At 47.4% G+C, this 16,248-nt stretch overlaps 2 protein-coding genes across 2 annotated transcripts in view; both read right to left on the bottom strand.

Moving 5' to 3' along the window:
- LOC143986855 (uncharacterized) overlaps positions 1–16,248 on the bottom strand; it is a 121,533-nt gene that overhangs the window by 55,875 nt on the left and 49,410 nt on the right. Inside the window, 1 exon segment of the mRNA XM_077485263.1 lies at positions 14,648–14,725. Coding sequence (XP_077341389.1) covers positions 14,648–14,725 — 78 coding nt within the window.
- Positions 1–16,248, bottom strand: part of LOC143989434 (uncharacterized) — a 164,907-nt gene that overhangs the window by 99,252 nt on the left and 49,407 nt on the right. The window lies entirely within an intron of this gene.

The following is a 16,248-nucleotide window of genomic DNA, read 5'->3' as shown; positions in this document are numbered from 1 at the left end:
GCAATTCCCAAAAACCAACTGTTGAGAGTTAGACGCAATTGCGTCTAAAGAAGATTATAATATGCAAGGCTGATATATTATTGGATAGGTTTCAGGAAAAGGGCTATAATTTCGAAGGATTTAAATAAAACTAAAACTCTAGTTGGTGAAATGAGAGAGAAGATCTGTTCACGAAAAAAAAAAAAAGGATGTAAAAAAGGACTATAGTGTTGCTTTTATGACCAATTTCTAGTCAACACAAACAGATGGAGAGTATCATTCAGAATAATTGGCCTCCGTTATTAATAGATGCTGACTTAAAGAAAATATTGCCAGAAAGACCACAGTTCATTTACAATAAGCCCCCACCAATGTAGTAGATCCACCCAAGAAGGTCCACCTTCCTGGGCTAAGTGGGTTTCTACAGTTGCTGGAGATGTGTGATGTGTAGGACTTCCAGACATAGGGTCAGGAAGACCACACATTTCACATCCAATACATCAGGTATCACAAAATTAAGACGTTCATGCGGGTTACAGTACGTAGGTAGAACCACTAGGAAGTTGGGAGTTCGCCTTCGTGAGCATGTGAAAAGGATTAAGCAGGGATATAGGCAACAAAGTTTGTCAAACCACTTTAGACTTCATCATGGGAGGGATCCGAGTGGTTTGGCATTCTGTGGCATGGATAAAGTTGGGAACAATTGGAGAGGAGGTGATCTCAAGAAAGCCATCTCCCAGAACGAGACCCAGTGGATCCATTGTCTAAAGACGATGAGTCCTTTGGGCCTTAACATAGATATCGATCTGAATTGTTTGCTTTCCAATTGGTAGAGGTCACTGGGTATAATGTATGAATTTATAGATTTTTAATTCTTTAAATTTTTCTATCTTTATTTTAATGTAATTTTTTTATTTTTCATTTTTATATTATTATTTTCATTTACTTTTATTTATTTTTTATTTTATTTTATTTTTTCATTTTGTATATTTTTTTCTTTATGTATTTTTTCTATTTTGTTTTTGTCTGAATAAATGCAATAGGATGGTATTGGTACATTCTTAACATTCATGTTTTGTAATTTAGAGAATCTTTTATTTAGTAATATAAGATTGTAAGGGATTGACGTCCTTTGGATTATTTTTATTTTATTAATTAAAGAGGGATTCCACCAAAAAAAAATATATTAAAAGCCAGCAGCTATAAATGCTACAGCTGCTGACTTTTAATAAATGGACACTCACCTGTCCCGGGGTCCAGCGATGCCGGCAGCCGAGGCCGATCGATCGCTCGGCTCTCGGCTGCTGTCGCCACCATTCTAGGTGAGGGAATCAGGAAGTGAAGCGAATCGGCTTCACTTCCCGGTTCCCTACTGCGCATGCGCGAGCCGCGCCGCACAATAGGAAATCTCCGCGCTGTCACTGGGACCCGTGTGTGTCCCAGCAGACAGCGCGGCAGGGCAGGAAATGGCGTAGACTCCCACGGGAGTCTATGCCCGGAAGTGGGTGAAAATACCTGTCTTTGACAGGTATCTCCACCCCCCTCCCCCCTGAAAGGTGTCAATTGTGACACCGGAGGGGGGGAGGGATCTGATTAGCGGGGGTTCCACTTTAGGGTGGAATCCCGCTTTAAATGAGTTTTTGACTCTTTTCCAACCTGAACAATGACCGCCACACATTTGTGAGACACATTCTTGTCCAACCGATGTAATGGCCGCCATGACATTCAGGTGGCGTGTGGTACTGCAATTACCTTTATAAGAATAATAGTTTACATTATTATGACCGTCTAATTGTTGATTGGCCATACAAGAGGGAGGAGACTCCTCTCTTGTATTTAAACAGGACTTCAAGTACCAGAAATTAGGTCCTTGACGCCTTGTGGGAGGATGAAACGAGTTTATGTAATTTCTGGTTTTAACCACTTAGCAACCGGCCCATAGCCGAATGATGTCTACAGGGCGGTTGCTTAACCCCGGGAGGGCGTACAGTGACGTCCACCCAGAATTCCGCTCTCGCGCACCCCCTGGGGTGCACACCCGAGAACATGATGCTGGTTCCTCTCTCCTCTCTGTGTACCGATCGGCACAGTGTGAGGGGAGAGAGGGAATGGCAACAGCGCCATGGGCTGGATCTGTAGTGCCCACAGCGCTGGTCTGTGACAATTGCAGTCACATCCATGGATCCATCCCTCCATACTCTGCCATACTCTGCAAAACCCAGGCATGCTCAGCTATGCTCGGCCTCTGTATGTTGCCAGGAGGTAGAAGTCTCATACATGTGGAATCGCTGTACTCAGGAGGAGTAGGAGAATCTATTTTGGGGTGTCATTTTGGTATGTACATGCTGTGTTAGAAATATTGTATAAATGGACAACTTTGTATAAAAAAAAAAAAAAAAATGCGTTTTAACCACTTCCCGTCTGCCAGCAGTCATAGGACATCCTTGAATTTGTGTGGGGATATCTGAATGATGCCTGCAGCTACAGACATCATTCAGATATCAGCTGGCGATTCCCTACACCATAAGAATGATCATAGCGACTGTTCCACTGCTTGATCGTTCTTACGGGAGGCGAGAAGGGACACACCCCCCCCCCCCCCGCCCTCCTCCGGTGCGTCTACCGACTCACCGCTACGATCGAAGCCAGGATCGTTTTTTTTTTTTATTTCAGGCTTCCCAGCCTAGAGGTGAAATGTGGGATCTTACTGACCCCATATCTCACTGTAAAGAGGACCTGTCATGCCATATTCCTACTACAAGGGATGTTTACATTTGTTGTAATAGGAATAAAAGTGATCAAAATTATTATTTTTGGGAAAAAAAGTGTCAAACTAAAATAAAGTAAAATGAATAAAAAAAAACATTTTTTAAAGCGCCCCTGTCCCCATGTGCCCGCATGCAAAAGCGAACGCATACGTAAGTCTCGCCCACACATGAAAACGGTGTTCAAACCACACATGTGAGGTATTGCTGCGAATGTTAGAGCGAGAGCAATAATTCTAGCCCTAGACTTCCTCTGTAACTCAAAACATGTAACCAGTAAAAAAAAAGCGTCGCCTATGGGGATTTTTAAGTAGTGAAGTTTGGCACCATTCCACGAGCGTGTGCAATTTTGAAGGGCGACATGTTGGGTATCTATTTACTCAGCGTAATTTCATCTTTCACATTATGCAAAAACATTGGGCTAACTTTACTGTTTTTTCTTTTTTTGTAAAGCACAAAACTGTTTTTTTTTTCCCAAAAGAAACGCGTTCGGAATATTGCTGCGCAAGTACTGTGGGAGATAAAAAGTTGAAACGACCGTCATTGTATTCTCTAGGGCAGTGATGGCGAACCTTGGCACCCCAGATGTTTTGGAACTACATTTCCCATGATGCTCATGCACTCTGCAGTGTAGATGAGTATCCTGGGAATTGTAGTTCCAAAACATCGGGAGTGCCAAGGTTCGCCATCACTGCTCTAGGGTCTTTGCTAAAAAAAAAAAAACACATAATGTTTTGGGGTTCTATGTAATTTTCTAGCAAATAAATGATGATTTTTACATGTAGGAGAGAAATGTCAGAATTGTCCTGGGTGCTCCAGAACGCCTGAAGGTGCTCCCTGCATGTTGGGCCTCTGTATGTGGCCACGCGGTGTAAAAGTCTCACACATGTGGTATCGCCGTACTCGGGAGTAATAGCAGAATGTGTTTTGGGGTGTAATTTGTGGTATGCATATGCTGTGTGTGAGAAATAACTTTTCTGGCATGTTAGGGTCTCAAGGAGATAGGCTGTCAGTACTTCAGGTGTGATCAATTTTAAGATATTGGCACCATAGCTTGTGGACTCTATAACTTTCACAAAGACCAAATAATATACACCAATTTTTACTTATTTTTACTAAAGATATGTAGTAGTATAAATTTTGGCCAAAATTTATCAAGAAAAATTACTAATTTGCTCAATTTTATAACAAACGAAGAAAAAAAATGTTATTTTTTTTTTTACAGAATTTTCAGTCTTTTTTCTTTTATAGCGCAAAAAATAAAAAACACAACGTGATTAAATACCACCAAAGAAAGCTCTATTTGTGTGAAAAAAAGGACAAAAATGTCATATGGGTACAGTGTTGTATGTCTGAGTAATTGTCATTCAAAATGTGAGAGCACCGAAAGCTGAAAACTGGTCTGGCTATTAAGGGGGGTTTAAAGAGGAAGTAAACCCTGATGAGTTTACTTCCTCTTTGATTCTCTGCAAAGGTAAAGCATAATGGACTACTATGCATCGCAAAGTAGTCCATTACGTGTCACTTACCTGACACAGGAGCCAGCGAAGTCACCCCTGTCCCCTGTAGTCCGGAGCATCCATCTTCTCGGTGGGTCTCGCTGCTCCGCCGCTGTCATTCGGCAAAGCCGCGATGATGTCACTCCCACGCATGCGCACAGATGCCGCCACTCGCGGCATATCGCCGTTGATAGCGGCGCGCTCAGTGCATCTGCATGCCGCTGTCTACGGTGCATGCGCTGTAGACAGCGGTGCCTGTCTTTCGGCAAATATCTCCGAAACCGTGTAGGTTTAGGAGATATTTCTTGAACCCACAGGTAAGCCTTAATCTAGGCTTACCTGTAGGTCAAAGTGGTTTGTAAGGGTTTACAACCACTTTAAGTGCCCAGTGGTCAAGTGGTTAAAGTCCAAACACACCTCCAACTGGGAGCTGTCTCCAAACTGGGAGCTCTGGGCTATCCTCAGGCTTGATTATATAATGACCCTGCACACCTGTGCACTAACATAGGCACCTGGTAAAATCCAGACACAGGATTAAAGGTTCCGTCCCACTAGGGTTGCCACCTGTCCGGGATTCACCCGGACAGTTCGGGTTTTGAATCATGTGTCCGGGTTTCAGACCACCTGAAACCCGGACACATTATTCAGACCAGACTCCCAGCAGGGTTGCTGTCTAAGCCAAGAGTGTAATGTGTTCTCATTGTCCCCCCCTTAAATCAGGTTTCCCAGGATCCCCTTATGGTATAAGGAAACTCTGCAAGTTCAGATGTAAAAGGGGAACTCTGTGGACTCTGATGTAAGAGGGATCTCTTGTGATTAACTTCATATGCTTAGAAATGTTATTTAATCACAAAATATATGTACTGCATAGTAGATGCTGTAAAAAAAAAAAAAAATAATAAAAAAAAAAAAAAAATTGCTGTGCGCCACTAAAGTGTTCAGGTTTGTCTTGAAGAAAAGGTGGCAACCCTACGTCCCATCCAAGACACTTCGGAACCTTCAAGCTTCAGGCCCCCAATCTGGGTCTACAGAATCCAGAGAAAAACAAAAACACAGCTTTCTCCGGGCACAAACGATAGCCCGGAACTTCGCATTAACCCTTAATGTGAATCTTGAGTAATTTTCTCCTACGTTTTCACAGTGGCATGGCCTCGCACTGTCACATACTCACCCTCCTTTGTTTCCAACCGGAGGGCATGAGATCAATGGCCTTTATGCCTAGGCCATTTTTTTAAATACGGCGCTGCGTTATTTTAACTGACAATTGCGCAACGCTGTACCCATATAAAATGTATGTCCTTTTTTCCCCCACAAATAGAGCTTTCTTTTGGTGGTATTTGATCCCCTCTGCGTTTTTTTTATATATAAAAGGTAGCGGCGCTGCAGCTGTATACAACAATACTAGTACAAACATTGTGACGACAAGTGCCCCTTGACTTGATCATAAGTATTTCTGGGGGGGGGGATGCAATAGTGCCCCATCATTGGTTCTTCGGGGGGGAATAGTGCCCCATTGGTGTTGCTGGGGAGGGGGAATAGTGCCCCATTGGTGTTGCGGGGGGGGGGGAATAGTGCCCCATTGGTGTTGCGGGGGGGGGGGGAATAGTGCCCCATTGGTGTTGCGGGGGGGGGAATAGTGCCCCATTGGTGTTGCGGGGGGGGGAATAGAGCCCCATTGGTGTTGCCGGGGGGGTAGTGCCCCATAGGTGTTGCTGGGGGGGTAGTGCCCCATAGGTGTTTCTGGGGGGGTAGTGCCCCATAGGTGTTGCTGGGGGGGGGGGGGTAGTGCCCCATTGGTGTTGCTGGGGGGGGGGGAGATAGTGCCCCATTGGTGTTGCTGGGGGGGGGGAGATAGTGCCCCATTGGTGTTGCTGGGGGGGGGGAGATAGTGCCCCATTGGTGTTGCTGGGGGGTATAGTGCCCTATAGGTGTTGCTGGGGGGGGTATAGTGCCCTATAGGTGTTGCTGGGGGGGGGTAGTGCCCTATAGGTGTTGCTGGGGGGGATAGTGCCCTATAGGTGTTGCTGGGGGGGGATAGTGCCCTATAGGTGTTGCTGGGAGTGGGAGGGGGAATAGTGCCCCATTGGTGTTGCTGGGAGGGGGAATAGTGCCCCATTGGTGTTGCGGGGGGGGGGGGAATAGTGCCCTATTGGTGTTGCTGGGGGGAGGGGGGAATAGTGCCCCATTGGTGTTGCTGGGGGGAGGGGGAATAGTGCCCCATTGGTGTTGCTGGGGGGAGGGGGAATAGTGCCCCATTGGTGTTGCTGGGGGAGGGGGAATAGTGCCCCATTGGTGTTGCTGGGGGAGGGGGAATAGTGCCCCATTGGTGTTGCTGGGGGAGGGGGGGAATAGTGCCCCATTGGTGTTGCTGGGGGAGGGGGGGAATAGTGCCCCATTGGTGTTGCTGGGGGAGGGGGGAATAGTGCCCCATTGGTGTTGTGGGGGGATAGTGCCCCATTGGTGTTGTGGGGGGGGGGATAGTGCCCCATTGGTGTTGTGGGGGGGGGGATAGTGCCCCATTGGTGTTGTGGGGGGGGGATAGTGCCCCATTGGTGTTGTGGGGGGGGGATAGTGCCCCATTGGTGTTGTGGGGGGGGATAGTGCCCCATTGGTGTTGCTTTGAGGGGGGGGGAAATAGTACCCCATAGGTGTTGCTGGGGGGGGGATAGTTCCCCATAGGTGTTGCTGGGGGGGATAGTTCCCCATAGGTGTTGCGGGGGGGGGGGATAGTTCCCCATAGGTGTTGCTGGGGGGGGGGATAGTTCCCCATAGGTGTTGCTGGGGGGGGGATAGTTCCCCATAGGTGTTGCTGGGGGGGGGGGATAGTTCTCCATAGGTGTTTCTGGGGGGGGATAGTGCCCCATTGGTGTTGCTGGGGGGGGGGGGGATGGTGCCCTACAGGTGTTGCTGGGGGGGGATAGTGCCCTATAGGTGTTGCCCCATAGGTGTTGCTGGGGGGGGGGTAGTGCCCCATAGGTGTTGCTGGGGGTGGTAGTGCACCATAGGTGTTGCTGGGGGAGGGGGAATAGTGCCCCATTGGTGTTGCGGGGGGGAGAATATTGCCCCATTGGTGTTGCTTGGAGGGGGGAAATAGTACCCGATAGGTGTTGTTAGGGGGGGGATAGTTCCCCATAGGTGTTGCTGGGGGGGGGATAGTTCCCCATAGGTGTTGCTGGGGGGGGATAGTTCCCCATAGGTGTTGCTGGGGGGGGATAGTTCCCCATAGGTGTTGCTGGGGGGGGTGCCCTATAGGTGTTGCTTGGGGGGGGAATAGTGCCCTATAGGTGTTGCTGGGGGGGGAATAATGCTCTATAGGTGTTGCTGGGGAGGGGGAATAGTGCCCCATAGGTGTTGCTGGGGGGGTAGTGCCCCATAGGTGTTTTTGGGGGGGGGGGGTAGTGCCCCATAGGTGTTGCTGGGGGGGGGTAGTGCCCCATAGGTGTTGCTGGGGGGGGGAGATAGTGCCCCATAGGTGTTGCTGGGGGAGGGGGATAGTGCCCCATAGGTGTTGCTGGGGGAGGGGGAATAGTGCCCCATTGGTGTTGCTGGGGGGGAGGGGGAATAGTGCCCCATTGGTGTTGCTGGGGGGGAGGGGGAATAGTGCCCCATTGGTGTTGCTGGGGGGAGGGGGAATAGTGCCCCATTGGTGTTGCTGGGAGTGGGAGGGGGAATAGTGCCCCATTGGTGTTGCTGGGAGTGGGAGGGGGAATAGTGCCCCATTGGTGTTGCTGGGAGTGGGAGGGGGAATAGTGCCCCATTGGTGTTGCTGGGAGGGGTAATGCCCCATTGGTGTTGCTGAGGGGGGGGTAGTGCCCCATTGGTGTTGCTGGGGGGAGGGGAATAGTGCTCCATTGGTGTTCCTGGGAGGGGGAAAGGGGGGGAGATAGTGCCCCATTGGTGTTCCTTGGAGGGGGGAAATAGTGCCCCATTGCTGTTCCTGGGGGAGGGGGGGGAATAGTGCCCCATTGGTGTTCCCGGGATGAATAGTACCCCACAATTTTCATTATTACTTTAAATAAACAAAAGAAAATGCATATTACGTCTTTTTTTAATGATTTTATCTGATTAATCGAAACAATAATCGGCCAATAATCGATTATGAAAATAATGGTTAGTTGCAGCCCTAATACATATCCAGTAAAAAAATTGAAAAAAATCGAAACGTATCAATTTAGGCCAATATGTTTTCTTCTACATATTTTTGTTAAAAAAATTCCCAATAAGCGTATCTTGATTGCTTTGCACAAAAGTTACAGGGGCGCCTACAAACGACGTGATATATCTATGGAATTTTTATTTGTTTTACTAGTAATTTTAAAAGGGGACTGCGACATTGTTGCGGACAAATCACACATCTAACTGACACTTTTTTTTGGGACCGGCGACACCAATACAGTGATCAAATGATGTTATACAGGTATGTGTGCACAGTGCACGGCACAGACGTCGCTGCACTATACAACACATCACAAAACCTCAAACACAATACGTTTACCGAAACCCTTCCTTTATATATTCTGTACTGCACACATAATATACAGACAGAGAACTCTTTGTCTAAGAAGGACTTCATTCAAATAGTCAGGACTAGGGTTGCCACTTTTTCTTCAAGCCAAACCCGAACACTTTAGTGACGCACAGTTTTTTTTTGTTTTTTTGTATACACTAAAGCAGGGATCTGCAATTAGCGGACCTCCAGCTGTTGCAAAACTACAAGTCCCATCATGCCTCTGCCTCTGGGTGTAATGATTGTGGCTGTCAGAGTCTTGCAGAGCCTCATGGGAATTGTAGTTCTGCAACAGCTGGAGGTCCGCTAATTGCATACCCCTGCACTAAAGAATTGTAACAGACCCGGGACTCCATTGGGTGCTCCAAAGAGAACAGTAGTGTGGCACGCATAGTAGCCTCCTTCACCCACCTGTCAGGCCCTGTTCCGAGCCACATTCTTGTCTGAATAATGTAGGACAGTCCGGGTTTTGAATCATGTGTCCGGGTTTCAGTCCACCTGAAACCAGGACACGATTCAAAACCCGGACTGTCCAGGTGAATCCCGAACAAGTGGCAGACCTAAAATACAAAACAGTTCAGCGTTAAAAATTAACTAAAAATGCATAAGGGTAATAGCTAGCTGCTATAAAAAAAATGCATAGAGAGTCCCAGAGTGCCTGTAATTCGCTGAAGAATTCGCGCCCACGGGGACGATACGCATGCGGGCGGGTACCGTGATGTCACCACAGCCACCTTCCCTGTTTTACACGAGATATGCTGTATGTCTCGCATCCTAGCACTGGGGTTGCAGTGCTATGTTTGTAAGTAGTATTTTTATTCTTAAAGGGGTTAAAGTTTTTTTTTGTTTTGTTTTTTCTAAATAGGTTCCTTTAACCACTTCAGCCCCGGACCATTTTGCTGGCTTAAGACCAGACCACTTTTTGCGATTCGGCATTGCGTCGCTTTTAACCGACAATTGCGCAGTCGTGCGACGTGGCTCCCAAACAAAATTGGCGTCCTTTTTTTCCCACAAATAGAGCTTTCTTTTAGTGGTATTTGATCACCCCTGCGGGTTTTTTTTTCGCGCTATAAACAAAAAAAAGAGCGACAATTTAAAAAAAAAAAAAAAAAGCATTATTGTTTACTTTTTGCTATAATATCCCCAAAAAATATATTAAAAAAAACTTTTTTTTCCCTCAGTTTAGGCCGATACGTATTCTTTCACATATTTTTGGTAAAAAAAATAAATAAATAAATAAAAAAAAGTTGCAATAAGCGATTATTGATTGGTTTGCACAAAATTTATAGCGTTTACAAAATAGGGGATAGTTTTATGGCATTTTTACTAATAATTTTTTTTTTTTTTTACTAGTAATGACGGCGATTAGCGATTTTTATTGTGAATGCGACATTATGGCGGACACATCGGACATTTTTGGGACCATTGTCATTTATACAGCAATCAGTGCTATACACATGCACTGTTTCCTGTGTAAATGGCACTGGCCGTGAAGGGGTTAACCGAGGGTGGCAGTGTAGGGGTTAAGTATGTCCTAGGGGCGTGTTACTAACTGTGGGGTCTGGGCTTTGTGTTAGTGAACACTGATCTCTGCTCCAATCACAGGGAGTAGAGGTCAGTGTCACTTGTTGCTAGGCAGAATGGGGAGATGCTGTTTACATCGGCATCTCCCCGTTCAGCCTCCCCGTGAGAGGATCGCGGATATCCCCGCGGCGACCGGACTCACGGGGGTCCCGGCCGGCACGCGCCGCCGCCGGCGTGCATGCGAAGGCATGGCGGCAATTTCAAATGGACGTACCTGTACGCCAATTTGCCTGCCATTCTGCCGACGTACATCGTCGTGTGCTGGTTGGGAAGTGGTTAAGCTTGTGCATTGTTGGTTCACTTACCTTTTCCTTCGATTTCCCTTCTAAATGTTTTCTTTCTTTGTCTGAATTTCTCACTTCCCGTTTCTTCTCAGTAAACTTCACACCATCATCCGAGCGGTGTTTAGTCAGCCAGAACAGCTTACTGAGGAGGAACAGGAAGTGAGAAATTCAGACAAAGAAAAAAAACATTTAGAAGGGAAATCGAAGGAAAAGGTAAGTGAACCAACAATGCACTAGCTTAAAGGAACCTATTTAGAAAATAAAAAAAACGAACCTTTAAAACCCCTTTAAGACCAGTTCATGCAACTTCTTCTTCCTCATGTCCCATTGGCTCCTGTGACGTCATCAAGACCAATTCAAGCAGGTACAACTAAGGGACTTAAATCCGAACTATACGGACAGTTACGTAAAAAAGAGTTAATACTGGATTGGACCTCCGGAACAGTGGAGGAGAATCTAGCACTAGCTTAAAGGAACCGATTTAGAAAATAAAAAACAAACCTTTACAACCCCTTTAATAAAAGATGGTTTTAGTCAAAACGGAGAGCACTATATTATATCTATGTATGTATATGTCTCATTGATTTTCCATGAACCATGACTGCATACGAGAGTTTTCATCCTGCTGCTGCACTATTGAGGCTGCATTTCGATCGTTGGATCGACCGCGAGACGGACTTGCCTCTTATGATTGCCCCAGTGGGGACTGCTTGAATGACCTCTCTGTTATTTCAGAGGTCTACAGATTAAGGCGAGCGCCCTCTACCTATGGTGGTGGAAGCACAGATAAGGATGTACACTAATTACGATCGTCTTGAGCACCCTGATCACCACCGAGAAGTTTGCTCCCGTCTGCTGGTGTCTTCATTTATGTCAAGACTGGCTTTCTAACTTCATAATCTGGGGCTCTCTATGCGTATTTTTTTTTTTTTAGCAGCTAGCTATTATTCTTATGCATTTTTAGTTTGTTTTTTTTAGTGCTGCACTATTTTGTATTTTATGTTCATTTAAGGATTGCAATATATTGGCCTTGAGTGTTCAGCTGCTTAGGTTAGGATTTTTTATTGTGATTTTTTTGCATTGACTGAATCCATTCATTTAGGTGGCAACCCTAGTCAGGACTATTTTAAAACCAGCAACTTTTGAGAAAATGAACCCTTTAGTCAGAAGTATGCAATTACAATACAGCATATGAGTATAGGGGTCAGGGGTATACAATGTACAGTGCACTGGTCAGGGGTACTGTAGATCATGTACAGTACAGCAGACATAAGTATACAAGATACAATAAATGTTATGTACACCGTATAATATATTATATATATATATATATATAGTTTCATAGTTTCATAGTTAGTAAGGTTGAATAAAGACACCAGTCCATCCAGTTCAACCTGAGTGAGTGTCTACAATTGCCCCTATCCCTGTACATTGCACACTCACATCACACATCCCTACCCTCAAGGAGCCCATAATCCAAGGTCCCCATTCATATACTAGGGCCAATTTTAGACAGAAGCCAATTAACCTACCTGCATGTCTTTGGTATATAAACAATAAATGTTATGTACACTGTATGCTGTATTATACATGGCATTTTTCTAACCCATGGGTGTCCAATCTGCAGCCCTCCAGCTGTTGCAGAACTACAAGTCCCATCATGCCTCAGTCGTTGGGTGTCATGCTTGCAACAGTCAGCCTTGCAATGCCTCATGGGACTTTCCTTGCCTCATGGGCCCTGTAGTTACACAACAGCTGGAGGGCCACGGGTTGGACACCCATGTATGAACCACTATTCTGTATACTGAGCTATAAAATTATATCATTTTTACTCCTGCTAGGCTGTGTGTTACATACTCCTGAGCATTGTAAGCTCGCCCGTACTTTGCATACTTCTGACTGAGGAACTTTGCACACCAGACTGCTGCCTTTTGAGCATACAGAGTGCTGAGGATTACATAATGAATAGTCACACATTAACCTTCCACTACTAACTTCTACATTCCTTTTTCACAGCTCATCTCGCCCCCCCCACCATAGTTAACTTGTGAGAGGTGTAGAGATGATCCCCTCTACGTCCCCGTCCGCGGATCTCCTCCACGCCCCCCGTCCGCGGATCTCCTCCACGCCCCCGTCCGCGGATCACCTCCACGCCCCCGTCCGAAGATCACCTCCACGCCCCCGTCCGAAGATCACCTCCACGCGCCCGTCCGCACATCACCTCTACGCTCCCGTCCGCACATCACCTCTACGCACCCGTCCGCACATCCCCTCTACGCGCCCGTCCGCACATCCCCTCTACGCGCCCGTCCGCACATCCCCTCTACGCGCCCGTCCGCACATCCCCTCTACGCGCCCGTCCGCACATCCCCTCTACGCGCCCGTCCGCACATCCCCTCCACGCGCCCGTCCGCACATCCCCTCTACGCGCCCGTCCGCACATCCCCTCTACGCGCCCGTCCGCACATCCCCTCTACGCGCCCGTCCGCACATCCCCTCTACGCGCCCGTCCGCACATCACCTCAACGCGCCCGTCCGCACATCACCTCAACGCGCCCGTCCGCACATCACCTCTACGCGCCCGTCCGCACATCCCCTCTACGCGCCCGTCCGCACATCCCCTCTACGCGCCCGTCCGCACATCCCCTCTACGCGCCCGTCCGCACATCCCCTCAACGCGCCCGTCCGCACATCACCTCTACGCGCACATCACCTCTACGCGCACATCACCTCTACGCGCACATCACCTCTACGCGCACATCACCTCTACGCGACCATCCACACATCAGCTCTACGTCCCCACATCTCCTCTCCGTCCCCAGATCTCCACTCCGTCTCCAGACCACTTCTACTTTCCCTGTCCACAGCTCACCTCTGTACCTATTGCATATTTCATGTCTTCCCCTTCCACATCTTACTTCTGCACACCATTTCATCCACAAGTTTCACCTCAGCAACCCCCCCGCCCCCTTACATGGCTCTCTCTTTTGCACCAAACCCCCCCCTTCCTCCACTGCTGTAACCTCTACAATAAGGCCCCACCCATCCACGGCTGTCACCCCTGCACCTATAACCATTCCCAATACACAGTTGTCACTTTTGCACCCAGCCCTACACAGTTCTCACCTCTGAACTCGGCAGGCCCCCTTCCCTCCTACCCACATTTCTTCCTTCTGTGCCCAGTACCTTCTAACCACAGCTCTCACTTTTGGTGCTGCATCCTTCTAGGACTCACCACCCCCCTGTAGCAGATGACCCGCTCTATTGGGCACAGCACATTCACTGCTCTGTCTCTCTCAGAAAGCAGCATGGCCGGTGTTCTGTCAAAACAGCCAACTCATCGAAACCTCCAACCACGTCACTTCCCGTGACTCTCCAGCATCAGTAATTGGACATTTTCGATGAGTTGGCCGTTTTGACACAACGCCGGTAGCGTATACACTCCGGTACGCGACGAGTTGGCTTTTTTTTGATAGAACGGTGGCTAAGGAGGAAAAAAAAGTTGGCGTTGACTTGGAGGCGGCCATGTTGTCGGTTACTAGCGGGCAGACTGACAATCTCCACTCGTTATATCCTCTAGCGGAGTGTATGCGCTGCCGGTGCTGTGTCAAAACAGCCAGCTCGTCGAAATTTTCAATTACCGAGGCTGGAGAAGTCACGGGAAGTGACGCGGTTGGGGATTTCGACAAGTTGGCTGTTTTGACAGAACACCGGCAGGCGGCGTCGGCTCCCAGCCCAGAGATCTGGGGCACGTGCCCCGGGTGCCGTCACGTGCAATTCCCCCATCTTGGGGGAGCTCTGCAGTGAGGTAATTCGCAGAAGCCTTACTCCAAAGTGAAGAAAATGCTCCGGCCCCCATGAGTGTGGAGATGTTCTGCCCCTGAAAGGGTTAATCTAGGTCTCCACACTATATATGTGTGTTTCATCATCTGCTGGAGATAAAAGACATCTCAGTGACTATGGAGGAAGAGGACGGACATGACGGGGGGGGGGGTTACTGGGTGTAAATAGAAAATAAGATCTTATTACCTCCTCTACTCCCACTTCCAGCAATGTCTCCTCTCTATTTTCTCCCGAGTCACCTCTCACCCGGAACTTCCTGTCTGTACCTGACATCACTTCCTGTCTTCCATAGAGATCTCCTGTCTGGGTAGAAGTGAGATTACCACCTTGTGGAGCTCAGAAGAACTGCAGCCCGCCCCCCCCCAAAAAATTGCCTTGCATTGAGTGTGTATGTATTATTATTTATTATTATTATACAGGTTTTATATAGCACCAACAGTTTGCTCAGTGCTTTACAACATGAGGGCAGACATTACAGTTACATTACAATTTGGTACAAGAGGAATCAGAGGGCCCTGCTCGTTAGAGCTTACAATCTAAAAAGGAAGGGGCAATTGATACAAAATGTAATAGCATAGTTGCCAACAGTCCCGGTTTTCCCGGGACAATCCCGATTTTTGGACCCTTGTCCCGATTTAAGCTTGTCCCGATTATTTTCCTGGGATTTTGCTTTTGTCCCGGGAAGATCGGGAATGTTTTGGTCTAAAAACAAGGCAGCGGGCTACACAAAGATGACCGCTGCCTTTGCCAGGAGTAGTGTTTCCCCTTGTGTTCAGCAGAGAGGAGAGTGCAGCCAATCGGCTTCTCTCTTCAGTGCTGCAGGGATTGGAGGCCCCTCCCCTCTCCACTGCAAGAAGAGAGATTAGTTTCAGGTAGAAAGCACAGAGTAAGGAAAACATGTCTTGCTGATTAACCTGCCTAGATACTTGTTTTTTTATTAATAATTTGCCAGAAGAGCCATGCAATTGCAAAGTGATTCATTAAGGGGTTACTCTGAGATGTTTGCCTGAGATTGTTATACAGTGGTGTGAAAAAGTGTTTGCCCCCTTCCTCATTTCCTGTTCCTTTGCATGTTTGTCACACTTAAGTGTTTCGGAACATCAAACCAATTTAAACAATAGTCAAGGACAACACAAGTAAAAACAAAATGCAATTTGTAAATGAAGGTGTTTATTATTAAAGGTGAAAACAAATCCAAACCATCATGGCCCTGTGTGAAAAAGTGATTGCCCCCCTTGTTAAAACATACTATAACTGTGGTTGTCCACACCCGAGTTCAATTTCTCTAGCCACACCCAGGCCTGATTATTGCCACACCTGTTCACAATCAAGGCATCACTTAAATAGGAGCTGCTTGACACAGTAAGGTCCACCAGAAGATCCTTAAAAGCTACACATCATGCCGAGACCCAAAGAAATTCAGGAACAATTGAGAAAGAAAGTAATTGAGATCTATCAGTCTGGAAAGGGTTATAAAGCCATTTCCAAAGCTTTGGGAATCCAGCGAACCACAGTGAGAGCCATTATCCACAAATGGCGAAGACATGGAACAGTGGTGAACCTTCCCAGGAGTGGCCGGCCGCCCAAAATTACCCCAAGAACGCAGCGACGACTCATCCAAGAGGTCACAAAAGACCCCACAACAACGTCCAAGGAACTGCAGGCCTCACTTGCCTCAGTTAAGGTCAGCGTTCATGCCTCCACCATCAGGAAAAGACTGGGCAAAAATGGCCTGCATGGCAGAGTTCCAAGGAGAAAACCACTGCTGAGCAAAAAGAACATCAAAG

Source organism: Lithobates pipiens, unplaced genomic scaffold (genome assembly GCF_037356315.1).
Source record: "Lithobates pipiens isolate NorthernLeopardFrog02 unplaced genomic scaffold, aLitPip1_a1.2 Scaffold_18, whole genome shotgun sequence".
In the NCBI taxonomy this organism is placed as follows: Eukaryota; Metazoa; Chordata; class Amphibia; order Anura; family Ranidae; genus Lithobates; species Lithobates pipiens.
The sequence above is the reverse complement of the archived record's forward strand: the minus strand, read 5'-3'. Positions and strand labels throughout refer to the sequence as shown.